We start from the raw sequence: 18,109 nt of genomic DNA, 5'->3' as shown, positions 1-18,109 counted from the left end.
ATCAACATCAAAAATACATGAATTTTCATGGGAGTTATGGCCGTTATGCATAGAATATAATTTCCAAATTTCATAAAGATCCGTTCAGTACTTTTGACGTAGTTTTGGATAAGAAAACAAATGACTAATGTGTGTGTTTGTGTGTGATGGGTGTATATATGTATAGATATCTGTATCCATGCATATATATGTATATATGTGTACATATTACATGTACATCTACACATGTGTATACATATACATGTATGCATATAGATCTATATCTATATATATATATCTATGCATATACGTGTACATATACATGTATATGTATACATATACATCTTTCTCTCTCTCTGAAAGTATCTGTCATTACAGTATCGAAATGTGATTGTTTCAGTTAGTGGAATAACGTGTACATATACATCTATATGTATACATATACATCTCTCTCTCTCTCTGAAAGTATCTGTCATTACAGTATCGAAATGTGATTGCTTCAGTTAGAATAGTTTCATTTTTAAAGTGAAAGTATTTGACATGAGTGTTTTTGTTTCACTTTTGACACGTAATACTTAAATAGTGGAGGAGATATTATGTTGCTGTGGGCTCGAACTCTGCAAGAAGTTAAAATTTTTTTTGACTAAAACACAACTGGAACCCTAAGTAAGGCATCTGTAAAATTTGAATGAAATTGGTTGCGTAGTTCTCGAGTTTTAGGGATTCACACACACAGACAGATATTCTCATTTTTATATATATAGATAAATTAAGAGTTTAATAATATCCGAGCTGAAAAATCCTGTCATATTGAAATAATGATACATTTGGGATTGTTGTTTCCATGTGGTTGTGGAAAAGACCCAGTGACTCTCACTTTCCAAATAATTTCATGTAATGGGGAAATTCTGGGATGCTGGAATCTGTAAGTTGAAGCAAAAATGGAGAAAGGTTGTGTAACAAAATGGTTCATATTTAGTTGAATAAATATAGAATAGCAATTTTGTTTTGTCTTTTAATTTCCTTAAATAATCGACATGAACTTTCCGGACAAGCCTAACTTCCAGGCATTCTACTCTCAGCTATAAACGAAGGTAGATAACGATCAATATACGGCGGGGGGGGGGGGGGGGGGGGGCTATTAAATCTGCCTCTATAACAATGGAAGTGCTTAAGGAGACAATTAAGTATACAACAACAGCAAATGGACATTTCAAAGCTTATCTTTATTTCAAAAGTTAATTTCTAACAAAGGATCTAAACCAGTGAAAGCGTTTCAATATGGTAAATAGATCTGCTAGAATTAGTAGCCAAATCCAGTGCACTGCGCCCCTTATCACAGTAAAGAAGGACACATTGGTCAATGTAGTCCTGGGTTTGCTATACTTTGGTCAGCATTCACCTGGGAGTAAACAACAGCAACATTTACACAGAACTTCACCGTTCGTTTAATGAAAGACATTCAAGTGCAGCAAAGCACTCCGCTTCTTTAAAAGCTTTTCTCAGGGTCTCAACTGTACGTTCCTCTGGTTCGCAATTGATAAACCACTCGCACAGCATTTGGTAACTCTGTTTTACTGTGTCACGAGGGAAATCATTCTTGATAATGTCCTGGTCGATTGCTGCAATTCCTAAAAAAACACCTGCAAAAGATACAATGAGAAATAACAGCAACGGTAATACTCTTTCACTTGTTTCAGTCATTTGGCTGCAGCCATGCTGGAGCACCGCCCTTTTAGTCGAGCAAGTCAACCCCAGCACTTATTCTTTGTAAGCCTAGTACTTATTCTATCAGTCTCTTTTTGCCGAACCGCTAAGTTACGGGGACGTAAACACACCAGCATCGGTTGTCAAGCGATGTTGTGGGGGGACAAACACAAACACACATACATATATATATATATATATATGGGAGAATTTACGAAAAAAACAACAGACGAAGACAGGTGGTGTAAACAACAAATGGATGTATTAATTTAACGCTCGGGAATAGAGAAAGTCTTTAATATTTTGAGCCTACGCTCTTCAACTGAAAGGAACACAGAAAGAAATAAGGAGAGAAAAAAAATATATATACATATATACGACGGGCTTCTTTCAGTTTCCATCTACCAAATCCACTCACAAGGCTTAAGTCGGCCCAAGGCTATAGTAGAAGACATTTGCCCAAGGTGCCACACAGTGGGAATGAACCCGGAACCATGTGGTTGGTAAGCAAGCTACTTACCACACAGCCACTCCTGCGCCTATGTTTAAACAAAAACAACAACCTATTCCAGTCGTCTCTGCCAAAATAATAACTTTATCGTCTTCAAATTTATCCATTTTACAAACCATGCTAACTTCTGTGGATATTTCATGAAAGCTTCAGTGATATTCTTTAATTTACAGCTAAATTGTCAATCGGAAATTAAGAAAGGAAACCGTGCTCCGTTATTCTGACAAAAAAATTGCTGAAGCGAAGGCAAATTTTATAGAAATCTGATATTTTATACTCACCAACTTGCTGCCATTGACTTCCTAACTTCTTTGCTGCTCCATGAAGAAGCTTCCCATCCAATTTTTGAGACTCTGAAATAAAGAATTCTACATTTTGCATTTGATAGTATAATTTCTCTGTCTCTGTTAATGGTTTGTGTATTATCATTATTATTATTACACCTGTAGAAAAAAGGTAATGTAAAAGGAGAAAGGGCTCTCTACCCCTTTTTATTTACTGACCAGGCTCCCGTGGCTTTTATGGGTTTTTCCACGTGTAACCTTTTAAGCGCCTCCCCCTATTGGGAGTTTTATTTGTTATATCATTCGCTGTTGTATATTTGTTTACACGAATGTTTTCTTCTTTTCGGACAAAACCCTTTGTACCCTTCGTCTGTCTTTGCGTTCTGAGTTCAAATTCCACAGAGGTTGATTTTTGCCTTTCATCCTTTCAGGGTCGATAAATTAAGTACCAGTTGTATACCGGGGTCAAACAAGTTATTCATCAAAGATCTAGCAACAAACATGTCACAACCACTTCAAGATGGATAAGCATATACCTAATTCTTTTGTTAAACGTTGTTGCTGATAATCTTTAATTTTAACTGTGTCTATACAACAACAGTGGAGGCGCAATGGCCCAGTGGTTAGGGCAGCGGACTCGCGGTCATAGGATCGCGGTTTCGATTCCCAGACCGGGCGTTGTGAGTGTTTATTGAGCGAAAACACCTAAAGCTCCACGAGGCTCTGGCAGGGGATGGTGGCGAACCATGCTGTACTCTTTCACCACAACTTTCTCTCACTCTTACTTCCTGTTTCTGTTGTACCTGTAATTCAAAGGGTCAGCCTTGTCACACTCTGTGTCACGCTGAATATCCCCGAGAACTACGTTAAGGGTACACGTGTCTGTGGAGTGCTCAGCCACTTGCACGTTGTTCCGTTGATCGGATCAACTGGAACCCTCGTCGTCGTAAGCGACGGAGTGCCAACAACAACATAAAGTACATTACTCTACACAATAAAGTCAATGAGACAGGCAGGACAAACAGACAGATCAACAAAGAGTATTCTTACCAACTTGACCTCTACTTGTTACAGGTTTTAAACACCTCAGACATCGTTTAAATGGAGTGTTTGAACATTCTTCACATGTCACAAGGTGTCCACATGGGTGGACTTTTGTTGTGGCCTTTCTATGTCCGCACCAAAAACATCTGTGGACAAAACAGAGACATATCCAATCAACAACATTCATTTATAACAAATATTACATTGTGTACGGGTTTAGAGAAGAGAATATTATGAGACACGAAACTCAGCCAAATCAGATTGGAGCCTGGTGTTGCCATCCGGTTTCACCAGTCCTCAGTCAAATCGTCCAACCCATGCTAGCATGGAAAGCGGACGTTAAACGATGATGATGATGATAATGATGACTTCAATGACAAACAAGAGCACATCAGAAGTTCTCCTTTAAACCATTACATATTGGCAGAGCTGTGCGTAGCTAAATGGTGCACACACACACACACACACAAATTTCTAAACGCTTGTCTTCTCTCTCTGATACATCACAAAAATCGGTTACACACTTTTCTATAAATATATTGCTTTTTGGGCTGCCTTTGATGAAAACACTAGCAACAGTATAATTTTTTGTTAGAATTAAAACTAAACACGCATATAAACATAATTATGTGACATTTGTGCGGGTGACACGTAAAAGCACCCACTACACTCTCGGAGTGGCTGGCGTTAAGAAGGGCATCCAGCTGTAGAAACTCTGCCAAATCAGATTGGAGCCTGGTGTAGCCATCTGGCTTACCAGTCCTCAGTCAAATCGTCCAACCCATGCTAGCATGGAAAGCGGACGTTAAACGATGATGATGATGATGATGATGATATACAAAATAGAAAATGTACTGGTTTATTTTTTCATTGCCAGGAAATACTTACTGTGGTGGTAAAATTGTTTGTAATTTTGTTTTCAGCTTTGCGTTTCTAACGAGGTCCAATGGTGTGTTATTTTTGTCATTTTTATGGTAAAAATCGGCTCCCTGTTTGGCTAAATATCTGGTAACCACAATGCCAGAGAGCCTTTCGTCCTTTCTCAAGCTGAGCTCAGTGCAGCACTACAAATGATGAAATGTAAAATGATAAAAATATTACACAAATATTCGTAACAGTTGCCCCTAATTAGAGAACAGATCATATAAATCTAATTATAGCTTGTTTGTTACATAATATAACTCAGGTCATAAGGGGAGACTGGATCAGGAAATGGTAACAGAGGATGGGGTTGAGGGGTGGGAATTGATACATGACAAGCAAAGTTTGTCACTTTCTCACACACACACACACACACACAGATATGTCATCACAAATGCATCCTCGTTACAGGAGAAAAGCCATTGCCAAGAAGACTTACTGAAATGATTCACGATTGTTGCCATGTGATGCCCTTATGTAACTTTTAAATCCAGCCAAGCTTTTACACATTTTTTATTACATACTGGACAACTGTGCTGGCTGGCAGGAGAAACAGGTGCCACCACATGCACTCTCTTAGCATGTCTTTTTAGACCTCCAACTGAGAGGCAAACCCTTCCACATTTTACACACGTTCTGTCATGAATTCTAATAGCAACATCATTGTTTATCCCGGGTCGATTTCTGTGAGAATTTTTATGGCTCACCAGGCCTGCACGACTCAAACACGTCTGCCCACAAACCACACACATAAAAAAGCAACACTCTCTCACTTTCCACAGCTTCCCCCCTTCTAAGTCCCCTCCTAATTCTCTCCCTCCCTCTCAAACCATCTTCCTCCATCCATCATGGTCTTGTGCCTCTCTCTCCCAATCACCAGCTGCAATTCCTGTCTGTATTAGAACATTTTTAAGGCAATCCTTAAACCTTAGTATAAGGCTTATGTTCTAGTCTTTCAGCTCACCATACAACAGCTGCTTGGGCAGATGCTCATCACGCATCCTTAACAAATGCCCCCCCCCATACTCCTACTGCCACTCCTCTCAAGCACCTCCACATTACTAATGGCCATTTTCCAGTTTATCCCCCCCAATTTTTCTCATACATACATTCACAAACAATCTTAAAACTTACCTCATCTAAAATATCCAGGGGTGCACCCTCGGAATTAAACGCATCTCTTTCCATAGCAAGGTGCAAACAGTTATTCCCTTCACCGTCAACAGCATTTATGTTTGCACCCAGGGCTATTAACCGGTGCGTTATTCCGAGGTGACCCCGGGAGACAGCTTCAAGCAATGGTGTCATTTCGATATGGTTCTTCATGTCCAGTTTCAGTGAAACCGTCTGTGGAATTAAAAACAGAAAATGAAAATTGACATGAAAATCAGGGTGGATATCAGGGTGGATATCAAGGTGTCATTATTGTCTTCCATTGCATACTTGGTCAAACTGATCAGATACATTTGCTGTTTGTTTGTAAAGTTAACCTTCATGACATCATCATCATCATCATTGTTTAACGTCCACTTTCCATGCTGGCATGGGTTGGACGGTTTGACTGAGGACTGGCAAGCCAGAAGGCTGCTCAAGGCCGCGAGCTGGCAGAAACGTTTGCGCGCCGGGCGAAATGCTTACCAGTATTTCGTCTGCTGTTACGTTCTGAGTTCAAATTCCGCCGAGGTCAACTTTGCCTTTCATCCTTTTGGAGTCGATTAAATAAGTACCAGTGACGCACTGGGGTCGATATAATCGACTTAATCCGTTTGCCTGTCCTTGTTTGTCCCTTCTATTTTTGGCCCCTTGTGGGCAATAAAGAAATAAGAAGGCTGCCCAAGGCTCACTCTGATCTGGCCAAGTTTGTACAACTGGATGCCCTTCCTAATGCCAACCACTCCGAGAGTGTAGTTGGTGCTTTTACGTGCCAGTCACACGGTACTGGCAACGGCCACGCTCAAAAAGGTGTTTTTTTATGTGCCACCTGCACGGGAGCCAGTCCAGTGGTACTGGCAACGACCTTGCTCGAATGATTTTCTAACGTGCCCCCAGCACAAGTGCTAGAAGACAACGCTGGTAACGATCACGCTCAAATGGTGCTATTTACAGGCCACTAGCACGGAAGCCAGGCAGCTGCTCTGGCAATGAACACGCTCGGACAGTGCTGTTAGTGCTCCACTGGCACGGATATTAATATTAAACAAAGCAATAAAATAGTAGAGAGTGTATATAATATGTATTTGTGAACTAACCTGGGACAGCATCAAAGTCACCACATCAGAGCATTGGCTGAAAGTTATGGAAAGAGGAAAGAAAAACATGAAAAATACAAACATTACAGAGATTAAGATAATTAATAGTTATTAGGTCATTAGAGAAAACAAATGTAATTAGGTCATCACAACCTAATTACAGCAATTATTACACACACACACATATTTATTCACTACACACTCTACTCAGGTGTGTATATATCATTTTTGTACTGTGTAAACACAAATGTATATATGGTACAATGAACAACTGTTATATAAACATGAAATTTAGGTGGGAAAGAAGGGCTACAGTTAATTATATGGACACCAGTACATGACTGGTATTGTAAGAATGGAAGGACAAGTTGACCTTGGCAGGATTTGAACTCAGAACATAAAGAGTCGTAAATAAATACCACAAGGTAGTTTGTCCAACAGTAATAAGACAAGGATCAGAGAGGAGAGGGAGAACAGTTTATGAAATAAACCCCTGGATATTACTGGTACAGATTATGTTGACCCCAGAGTGGTAACAGATACTCTGGCAAGATTTGAACATGGAACATAAAGAGACAAATGTAAATACTGTAAGGGGATGATTCTGTATTTAGCCCAGGGTCAGAGGAAAGATGGAAACAAAAAGAGAGAGAGAAAGAGAATGCAGTTCTGCATGGGATGAAAGGAAGAAAAGGGAGGATTTGAACCTGTAACCTTGAGGTAACGGAGGATGAGATGAATTAAAGAGTCCAGTCAGGCAACAACAACAGCAATTAAAGTGATGATTAATTAATGAAGTAGATTACAGTGCCATTACAATGTGAAAGAGAGAAGAACGACAACAACCCCATGGTGGGATTATGACATGACTGACTCATTGAAAAAGGGACCAACATTATTGAAAGTGTAAAAGAAACAGATTTGGATATTCCAGAATCAATAGGGACTTACTTTCGAACTGCCAAATGTAAGGGTGTGTCACCATATTTGTCCACCAGATTCACTTCGATGCCAGTGTGGTTCAATAAGAGTCGAACCGTGTCTGTGTAACCACAACTACAGGCATAGTGTAGGGGCGTGCGATCAGAATTATCTCGTTGGTTCACCTGAAAAAAAAAAGAAAAAAAATATCAAAAATGGTGCCGGAAGGGGAGGAGAAAATTTAAAAGAAAAACACAGAAAAAGAATCAAATTCATTAAAGACGGGGAATGATTGGGGCTGGGAGTAATTAAGTGGAATTTATGGCGTATTTTCACGTGTATACACATACACACATCGAAGACCTGTTGGGGCAAGCAAAAGCGAAATCGTGATGGCACCTGTGCCCAGTGTCGCCTTTCTGGCACTTGTGCCCGTGGCATGTGTAAGGACTTTCGAGCGAGATCGTTGCCAGTGCCCCTGGACTGGCTCTTATGCGGGTGGCACATAAAATACACCATTTTGAGCGTGGCCGTTGCCAGTACCACCTGACTGGCCTTTGTGCGGGTGACATGTAAAAACACCCACTACACTCTTGGAGTGGCTGGCGTTAGGAAGGGCATCCAGCTGTAGAAACTCTGCCAAATCAGATTGGAGCCTGGTGTAGCCATCTGGTTTCACCAGTCCTCAGTCAAATCATCCAACCCATGCTAGCATGGAAAGCGGACGTTAAACGATGATGATGATATATGTAAAGTATAATATGTTATACATGTATGTATATTGTTATAATTGTCCTTTTAGTAAATAAATAAATTGACATAATATAATGTCTAAAATTTGATGAATACCACCTCTTGATCCCCTCCATTTTCTTATTGCTCTCTCTCTCTCTCTCTCTCTCTATATATATATATATATATATATGAATGTATGTGTATATATAGTCACTAACCTCAACACTGTCTACTTTTGTTTGTAACAATGCTGCCACAACATCTTTCCATTCCTTCTTCATCCACACAACCAAATGCAGAGGAGTCCAGCCATGTTTGTCCTTCGCGTTAACATCGCTGCCCCGGGATATCAAGATCGACACAGCTTGATGTTGATGGCTGAGAGTAAAAGATAGAAATGTTAAGAGACATTAGCTTATATTTACATTAAATACATAATTATTTCCAACACATAAAAATTAAGCCATCAAAAATATATGCACACACACACACACACATATATATATATATATACATGTATATATGTACATTCTTTGTGATGCATCTCTCTCTCTCTACATACATACATACAAACACAGATATATATCATCATCGTCATCATTAAAAGTCCGCTTTCCATGCTAGCATGGGTTGGACGATTTGACTGAGGACTGGTGAAACTGGATGGCAACACCAGGCTCCAGTCTGATTTGGCAGAGTTTCTACGGCTGGATGCCCTTCCTAACGCCAACCACTCTGAGAGTGTAGTGGGTGCTTTTACGTGCCGCCAGCACGAGGGCCAGTCAGGTGGTACTGGCAACGGCCACGCTCGAAATGGTGTATTTTACGTGCCACCTGCACAGGAGCCAGTCCAGGGGCACTGGCAACGATCTTGCTCGGATGTCTTACTGGCAAAGGCCACGCTCACCAATATTAACAGAGGACACTGCATCGCACTTGATCAACCCTAAACACTGTTGGTTCTCAAAGATTTTCTCGAAAACAAAAACTGTTTTGACAGTAAATCCCCACAAAAGGTTTTTATGATTGAATAATGAATTGGATACATGGATAAAAATAAGAAAACGTTGTTGCTGTTGTTGGTTACTGCCATCATGTTGTCATCATGTCACTACTATGGTGTCTTTGGATATTTAACCTGTCTGGAATTGGAAGCAATTTAGAAACAAAAACAGATCTGGAGATTTTAGTGAATTGTGGCCTAACCTGTCCACGGCAAAATGTAAAGCAGTGCGACCACGTCTATCAGTCATGTCCAAGTCAGCTCCTGCGTTTATCAATAGGTTTATTATTTCTGTGTCGCCCCTTTTGCCAGCTGCCATCAAACACGTTTGACCCAGTGTGTCTGTTTGGTTAATCTGAAGTGAAGAAAGTGAAAGTATTTGAGATACATTAAAGGTGGGAGAGAGAGAGAGAGAGAGAGAGAGAGAGAGAGAGAGAGAGAGAGTAAGGAAAACGCATGAGTGAAAAAAGAGGAAGAAAGATGGACAAGGGACACATACAACACGCACGCACACACATACACACACTAACATATATACATCATCATTGTACTTCGTCTTCCCATGTTGACAGATTCTAAGAGACTCCATCTTTTGAATTGAGTTGTTATTCAAATTTACTGACTTTCCAGATGACTGGAAAGCCCCCTTCACTCACTTTCTATCCCTCTCTTTCAATATATATGTATACACACACACACACACACATATATATATGTATATATATATATATATATATATATATATATATATATATATATATATATGTGTGTGTATATATATATATATATATATATAAAAAAAACAAATAATAAATGAGTATATGCATATATACGTACAAGTATGTGCATACCTACATATATGGGTGCATATCTGGGTACAGGATGTTGCAAACAAAATAATAATAATAACCAGAGTACAGAACACACACAGGCCACATAGAGAACATTTTCCTTCATCAGCTGCCCCCATTCTAACACAGGCGTTTCGAAGAGTTAGGGCAGGATGCATCGTTAAAATGGCTCTTCCCACGGACCATACACACAGTGTGTTTAGATATCTGTGAGAACTTCTGGATGATAGTGACCTTTGTTGAATATGTTTAAATTGTGAAAAAGCAGATACAAATGAAAGGAAACAATGCAGAAAATATTAAGATATCAGTGAATAGTTTGAGCCTCAATATCGGAGCAGCAGTATTGGGGCCTTCTTTAGTTTACTGTAACGTTACAATATGTAAGAAGGTGTGAGTGGTTCATACACAACTGTATTACAGCTGTACAAACAACACTATCAACTTTACCTTGAGGAAAACACCTATCTTCACTAACTGGCAGACATTCATCCACCATTGAAATGCATGTATGATGGTCATTAATAAATTAAAGGATGTTTTTTCTGCATTTCACCATTTGTCAGCTGTCTTCCCTCCCAAATTAAAAGAAGCCACATTTTCTGGTCTCTTACCAAGAGTATCCCTATAGATCTTAAAAAATCATTCCACCCACCACTCCCTAACCATGATGGTTCTATACCAGTGCTTCTTAAACTTTTTAATTGTGGCCCCTTTTTATTTACTAAGAGTTTTTCAATGCCCTTTTTCTTGCTATGATTCAATTGCCCTCATTTTTAATGTTCTCAAAGGTCAGATTAATTTAGCTCTGGGTCCTAGTCTTGAAATGGGTGACTACTTACCCCCCCCCCCCCCACCTCACACACACAATAAGTAAATATTTAATGAATCACTACTTCGCTTTTGTTACTGATCCAACCTTTAATACATGGCTTCAGCCAAACTCAGGTACGCATACTTTGAGTTTCATATATACATAAATTCTCATAAAATATTCCCACAGCCCCTAAACATTAGTAGTACTGACCTCTTTGAGAAGCCCTGCTCTAGGTTCCTGCAGACAATATCCCATCTACTGACTATCATCGTGTCATTCTAACTTCCAATATTTCAATTATGAAGTAAAAGCTACAAACAATCATCATTTTTGTCCCTTTGGGTATCTTTCTCTATTCAATGGTCACCCGTACAGTTTTATAAAGCCAGATCAAGTTGGGGTTTGATTCCTATGTGACACACCAGTGCTTTCGTATGATAAATTCTGCAAAAGAATTGGTATGGCCCTTGACATCAGTAAAACCTTCAATTGTTTGTGGCAAAAGGACTTCTTTAAAAAGTCACCATCCATCTACTGACTCCATCTGTCTCTCATCTCTTGGGTTGAATATTTCCTGCCAGAATACCCCATTGCAGTGTGTGAGGGTGGGTTTCTCTCTCACTCACAGTCTATCAATTCTGGCATGCATCAAGGTTTTGGTTGAATATTCATAAAAAGTGACAATGATGAGGATTAGAAGAAAGAGGTAAAGAAAGAAATGAAATATTATGGACAAATATATGTGGTGACTTAGGAACGTTTAATATTGTGTTTAGAAAAATAAACTGATGTCTTGCAAACAACTCTCACATGCAAGTGCTACCAGTTGAGAACTCTGCATACCAGAAGCCAGCAAGTGTATGGGGTCATCAGGAGAGAATGTGCGCTGTTTCGGGGCCTACCTCTTGACGGCATGAATGCGCACTGGACCCCTCACTGATATGAGGCCCCGCTTGCTAGATCAACTGGTTATTAAATAAAGCTCAATATTTCTCTAGCCATTGCTCATCATCCCTTTTTAACCAAATCCAGTGGTTAGACTTCTCCACTGTATTTTGGATATCAGTCAAGGTGGTATTTACCTTACAATGAAAGAAATGAAATATTATGGACAAATATATGTGGTGACTTAGGAACGTTTAATATTGGGTTTAGAAAAATAAACTGTGAAATTAGCGAAGGCAATAAACAGAGCAACTTACTTTTTCTGGATGCTCTTTTATGAAGATTTTGACTCCTTCAATGTCACCATCTTTAATTTTATTTCTAATTTCATTAATGTCCATGTCTTTTGAATGAAAGATATCAAAAAGAAAAGTAAAACAGGTTTAATAAAACTTATAAAACGAGGTAAACAACAAAATACTCAAAATGATGGTTCTAAAATCTTGCACAACATAAATATTGGAAAGTTCAGCTTATCTCAAGTATTATTTATAGCTGAACATTCTTCTTGACACGAATAAACCTAACAACAGTGTTGTATTTCCCTCCGAAGACTCGCAGAGATAACACAACGAGTTGTACAATTTAATTATTACATTTATTATTCAATTACATACAAAGAACGCACCCATCCAATGTTCACTGTGTTAATAAACAAAAGTCATGTCCGCCATATCTATCAATGACATTTTACTTACCCCAGTCCTTCAGAACAACAACAATGAAACAATGAACTCAGACGAACCACAGTGACACACGGAACGTCAGACGAATTACATTTCTAACAGTCCATATAACAAACAGTCATTGTGTTGTGTCTCTAGGTTAGCTTACAGTCTGACTGGTTACAATTAAACCCTCAATATTGGAAGGTACAGTCTATTAATCAGCTAGGAACCTCCGCATCAGACTTTTTAATGGACGCTTTAGCAAAAAAACAGGTAGTGTATAGGTTATTTACTTTACTCTTACTCTTTTACTTGTTTCAGTCATTTGACTGCGGCCATGCTGAAGCACCGCCTTTAGTCGAGCAAATCGACCCCAGGACTTATTCTTTATAAGCCTAGTACTTATTCTATCGGTCTCTTTTTGCCGAACCGCTAAGTTACGGGGACGTAAACACACCAGCATCGGTTGTCAAGCGATGTTGGGGGGACAAACGCAGACACACAAACATATATATATATATATATACATATATACGACGGGCTTCTTTCAGTTTCCGTCAACCCAATCCAAGGCTTTGGTCGGACAGAGGCTATAGTAGAAGACACTTGCCCAAGGTGCCACGCAATGGGACTGCACCCGGAACCATGTGGTTGGTGAGCAAGCTACTTACCACACAGCCACGTCTATACACGTGTAACTTTATTCTAAAAATATTGCTGCACATTTCGGCACTTAGAAGTGAAAGTGCTCACTGCTAGTGAAGTATCTGTCTGTCTGCCTGTCTGCCTGCTGAGCTATCTGTGTGTCCGTCTGTCTGTCTGCCTGCTGGTTTGAGTTGATACTTTGGCTTACTTACTTACTGATATCTATCTACTATCTATCTATCTATCAATCACTCGTCCACCTTATTAGAAAACACAAATTTAATATAAAAACATATTTCCTGAAATTGCAAATTATTTAAAATATAAAAATATAATTTTCAACAGAGAGAATTTATCAAAATAGAAAACAAATGAAGTTTGAAGTTTCAAAATAATAGGATCGACCACTCGCGACTAGCTAGCGCGGACGCGAGTACCCTTATACTCTGTGTTGTGTTTTCAAACGCATGGATATAGGTGTCGAATTTGTTCCAATAACTTTCGAGTAATAGATAGATAGAGAGAGAGAGAGAGAGAGAGACAGACAGACATATAGCTCGCTCCGGCCAGTCATGGTATTAGGTGTCAGTAGCCAAAGAATCGACAGACAAGCAACAGGCATGCAGACAGGCAGACAGACAGGCAGACAGACAGATACTTCACTAGCAGTGAGCACTTTCACTTCTGACAGCTAATAGCATGATAGTGCCCACATTTCAACTTTAATTGAATTCTCTTAATTGTTATTTTTCCTTGAAAGTTTATATAAAATGCTTGACTTTGACAAAAGAAGTGTTTGTTGGTTTAATTTTCTTTTTTAATCTTTTGGAGGAAAATACAAAGAATTCAATATAGTTTCTAAAAAACTTTCAGTCATACTGTTTAGATTGTAGTTAAAGCCTTCAAAATATATGTGGCCAAATCTGGTTTTTAACATTTATGTAGAGATGGACTATATGTAATCTGAACCTTCCCCCCTCTTATTTATTCATTTTTTTTTACGGAATCCCACGTTTTAGGCTATGGAGATTCCGATTCTGAAAAAAAATTTTTTGAAAAATTTCAATTCCCCCTCCCCCCCACCAAGCAGGCTATTTACATGCTAGAAATAACAGCCAAATCTCACAAAACTAGTGTTAGGGTTAGGGTCAGGGTTAGGGTTAGGGTTTGAGTTAGGGTTAGGGTTAGGTTTACCCTGTGGATCTATATAAAAACCGGGGCGGGGGGGGGGGGATCGAAATTTTGAAATTGAGATTTTTGAAAATTTTTTCCAGAATCGGATTCTCCATGGTCTGAAACGTAGGATTCCGTAAAAAAAAAAAAAAATTTAAAAGGGGGGCTATACCCAGATTACATATACTCCATCTCCACCCTTCCTTGATAGATAGATAGATAGAGAGAGAGAGAGAGAAGGGCAGATAGATATATAGCTAGATAGAGAGAGACAGATAGATATTTTAGATAGAGAGAGACAGACAGGTATATTAGATAAATAGATAGATAGATAGAGAGAGAGGTATATTAGAGAGAGAGAGAGAGAGAGACACATATATAGATAGATAGATAGAGAGAGATATATAGATAGAGACATACAGATATATAGATAGAGAGAGAGAGAAAAACAGATAGATAGATAGATAGAGAGAGACAGATAGATATTTTAGATAGAGAGAGAGACAGACAGGTATTTTAGATAAATAGATAGATAGATAGAGAGCGAGGTATATTAGAGAGAGAGGGAGACACATATATATATAGATAGATAGATAGAGAAAAACAGATAGATAGATAGATAGATATATATATATATATATATAGATAGAGACAGATATATAGAGAGAGACATATATAGCTAGATAGATAGAGAGAGACAGATATATAAATATATAGACAGACAGATATATAAATAGATAGAGAGACAGACAGACAAATATATAGACAGACAGATATAAATAGATAGATAGGCAGAGAGACAGACATTTACAAAGCATGGACGTCAGTGTATACTAATATACGTTCGTGATTTCATCAATCTGTCTATGTTTATGCTAGGGTATCGAATCTTTTATGTTCCATTGTAACAATAATAAATAAACATGCGACAAGATGTAAGACACGAAAATCTTTACGTTACCGAAAAGCAGGATATTTTCAGTTGTCGGAGTCTGAAAAGTCGTTCCAGTCTTGCCCTGATTTGCGAGAATAAATAAATTGTATTCAGTAATTTAAAAATATAAATATCTTCAGCAGGAAATAATTCATCGCAGCCAATAAAAGCTATTCGCTGTGATTTCCTTTGTTGTATCAATGTCCTTACCACTCCTTCGCTTAAATGAATTTCTGAACTGTGATTATCAAAGCAGAATGGGGGTTGGCAATATTTACCCGCGTAAATTCATTCAGTCTGACCTAGTTTTTTACCTTCGTTTGTCTGAAGAGCCATGAGCAGAGCACATGTATATGTGTGAGTGTGTGTGTATAGAGAGATAGAGAGAGAAAGAGGGTGTGTGTGTGTATATAGAGAGAGAGAGGTGTGTGTGTGTGTGTGTGTGTGGCACGCCTACTTATGTCGATAACTACAGAGTTGTACCCCTCCGACTTTATATATATATATATATATATATGTATATATGTATGTATGTATGTATGTATGTATGTATGTATGTATGTATCTATCTATCTATCTACACACACACACACACACACACACACACACACATATATATATGTATAATAAATGAAAAATGCATTAAATGTTACAAAACATATACTTAGGACATATATATACATACACACATACATACAGACATACATATATATATGTGTGTGTGTGTCTATGTATAAATATATATGTATCCATGCATGTATGTTTAGCAAGATAGAAAGATAAACTGATTGATAAGTGTGAGTACATAAGTACTTGTCTTTATCCGGTTTTCCTAAAAATGACCTAAAAAGTTGATCTGAGATTTGAATAGGGACAAGTTTCTTTAGAGTAATAAGTTCATTGAGCAGATATTTTATGAGAATATATTGAGATATTTCAAAATTTCTTTAGAAATGTCAAAGAAAAGAAATAGTGAGTTACCATTTGAATGTATCTTTCATTGTGTACGAAACTGGATTTATAATATTATACATACATATATACATAGGCATAGGAATAGCTGTGTGGTAAGTAGCTTGCCTACCAGCCACATGGTCCCGGGTTCAGTCCCACTGCGTGGCATCTTGGGCAAGTGTCTTCTACTATAGCCTCGGGCCGACCAATGCCTTGTGAGTGGATTTGGTAGACGGAAACCGAAAGAAGCCCGTCGTATATATGTATATATATGTGTATGTGTGTATGTGTTTGTATGTCTGTGTTTGTCCCCCCCCACCATCGCTTGACAACCAATGCTGGTGTGTTTACGTCCCCGTAAACTAGCTGTTCGGCAAAAGAGTCCGATAGAATAAGTACTAGGCTTCCAAAGAATAAGTCCTGGGGTCGATCTGCTCGACTAAAGGTGGTGCTCCAGCATGGCCACAGTCAAAAGACTGAAACAAGTAAAAGAGTAAAAGAGTATATGTATATATATATATATATATATATTTGTATTATTTGTATTATATATAAATATATCATCATCATCATCATCATCGCTTGACGTCCGCTTTCCATGCTAGCATGGGTTGGACGATTTGACTGAGGACTGGTGAAACCGGATGGCAACACCAGGTTCCAATCTGATTTGGCAGAGTTTCTACAGTTGGATGCCCTTCCTAACGCCAACCACTCCGAGAGTGTAGTGGGTGCTTTTACGTGCCACCGGCACAAGGGCCAGTCAGGCGGTACTGGCAACGGCCACGCCCAAAATGGTGTATTTTAAATATATATATATATATATATATAATACAAAGAATATATATACATGTATACACACATATATGTACATACTTACATCTACATGTGTATATACATGCATATCAGGGTACAGGACGTTAGAACAATAAACTACAGACAACGGAACGAACATATAGGAAAACGGAAAGCCACTTGGAATATCCCTTCATCAGCTGTCTCTATTCTATCTAGACGTTTCGAAGATATATATATATATATGTATATATACACGCACACACACACACACACACACACACATATATATATACACGTGGATATGGAAGTATAACATTTATATATATATATATATATATATATATATATATATATATATATATATATATATAATATTATTATAAAATCTGGTAATTATTCATATATTAATTAATATCGATTAATTATCAGGAGGCCAGCACATCTAAAGAATCAAAGAGATTCAGAAATATTATCTGCAATCTCAGGGGATTAAAGTACGTTTTAAAATAATAGCGTCGACCACCAACGTGGACAATTAATGCGCTAGAAATAGATCACATCTTGTGTCTATTAAGACCTAAATTGTTCTCAACATGAAATATAGCAGCATACCAAAACGTGAGCGGGCAAGACATTTAAAATCACCTAAAAAGGCATTCTTAAACAGGGACCGATATATATATATATATATATATATATATATATATATATATATATATATATATATATATATATATATATATATATATATGTATATAGATATATATATACATATATATATATATATATATATATATATATATATATATATATATATATATATATATATATATATATATATATATATGTATATATATATATTCGTGCGGGTGACACGTAAAAGCACCCACTACACTCTCTGAGTGGTTGGCGTTAGGAAGGGCATCCAGCTGTAGAAACTCTGCCAAATTAGATTGGAGCCTGGTGTTGC

The 18,109-nt window shown here is 38.0% G+C and overlaps 1 protein-coding gene across 1 annotated transcript; it reads right to left on the bottom strand.

The window, feature by feature from the left end:
* Positions 1-1,186: 1,186 nt before the first annotated feature.
* Positions 1,187-15,891, bottom strand: LOC106878666 (uncharacterized). The gene is made up of 11 exons (XM_089345750.1): positions 15,415-15,891; positions 12,225-12,310; positions 9,558-9,709; positions 8,570-8,729; positions 7,647-7,801; positions 6,696-6,732; positions 5,581-5,793; positions 4,414-4,589; positions 3,532-3,671; positions 2,479-2,550; positions 1,187-1,622 (listed from the first exon to the last, which is right to left on the bottom strand). The coding sequence occupies exons 2-11, from the start codon at positions 12,306-12,308 to the stop codon at positions 1,417-1,419; spliced, it is 1,395 nt and encodes a 464-aa protein (XP_089201876.1). The 5' UTR covers positions 12,309-12,310; positions 15,415-15,891; the 3' UTR covers positions 1,187-1,416.
* Between the last annotated feature and the right edge of the window lie 2,218 nt (positions 15,892-18,109).

The sequence above is a fragment of the Octopus bimaculoides genome, chromosome 29, assembly GCF_046866305.1.
Source record: "Octopus bimaculoides isolate indiv1 chromosome 29, ASM4686630v1, whole genome shotgun sequence".
Taxonomy (NCBI): Eukaryota; Metazoa; Mollusca; class Cephalopoda; order Octopoda; family Octopodidae; genus Octopus; species Octopus bimaculoides.
The sequence above is the reverse complement of the archived record's forward strand: the minus strand, read 5'-3'. Positions and strand labels throughout refer to the sequence as shown.

Coding starts and splice junctions, on each gene's coding strand:
- LOC106878666 (XM_089345750.1), bottom strand. CDS start 12,308: ATGGACATTAATGAAATTAGAAATAAAATTAAAGATGGTGACATTGAA. Junction 7,802..8,569: donor CAAAAGTAGACAGTGTTGAG/GTTAGTGACTAT, acceptor TTTTTTTTTCAG/GTGAACCAACGAGATAATTC. Junction 5,794..6,695: donor TGACTTTGATGCTGTCCCAG/GTTAGTTCACAA, acceptor TTAATTCCACAG/ACGGTTTCACTGAAACTGGA.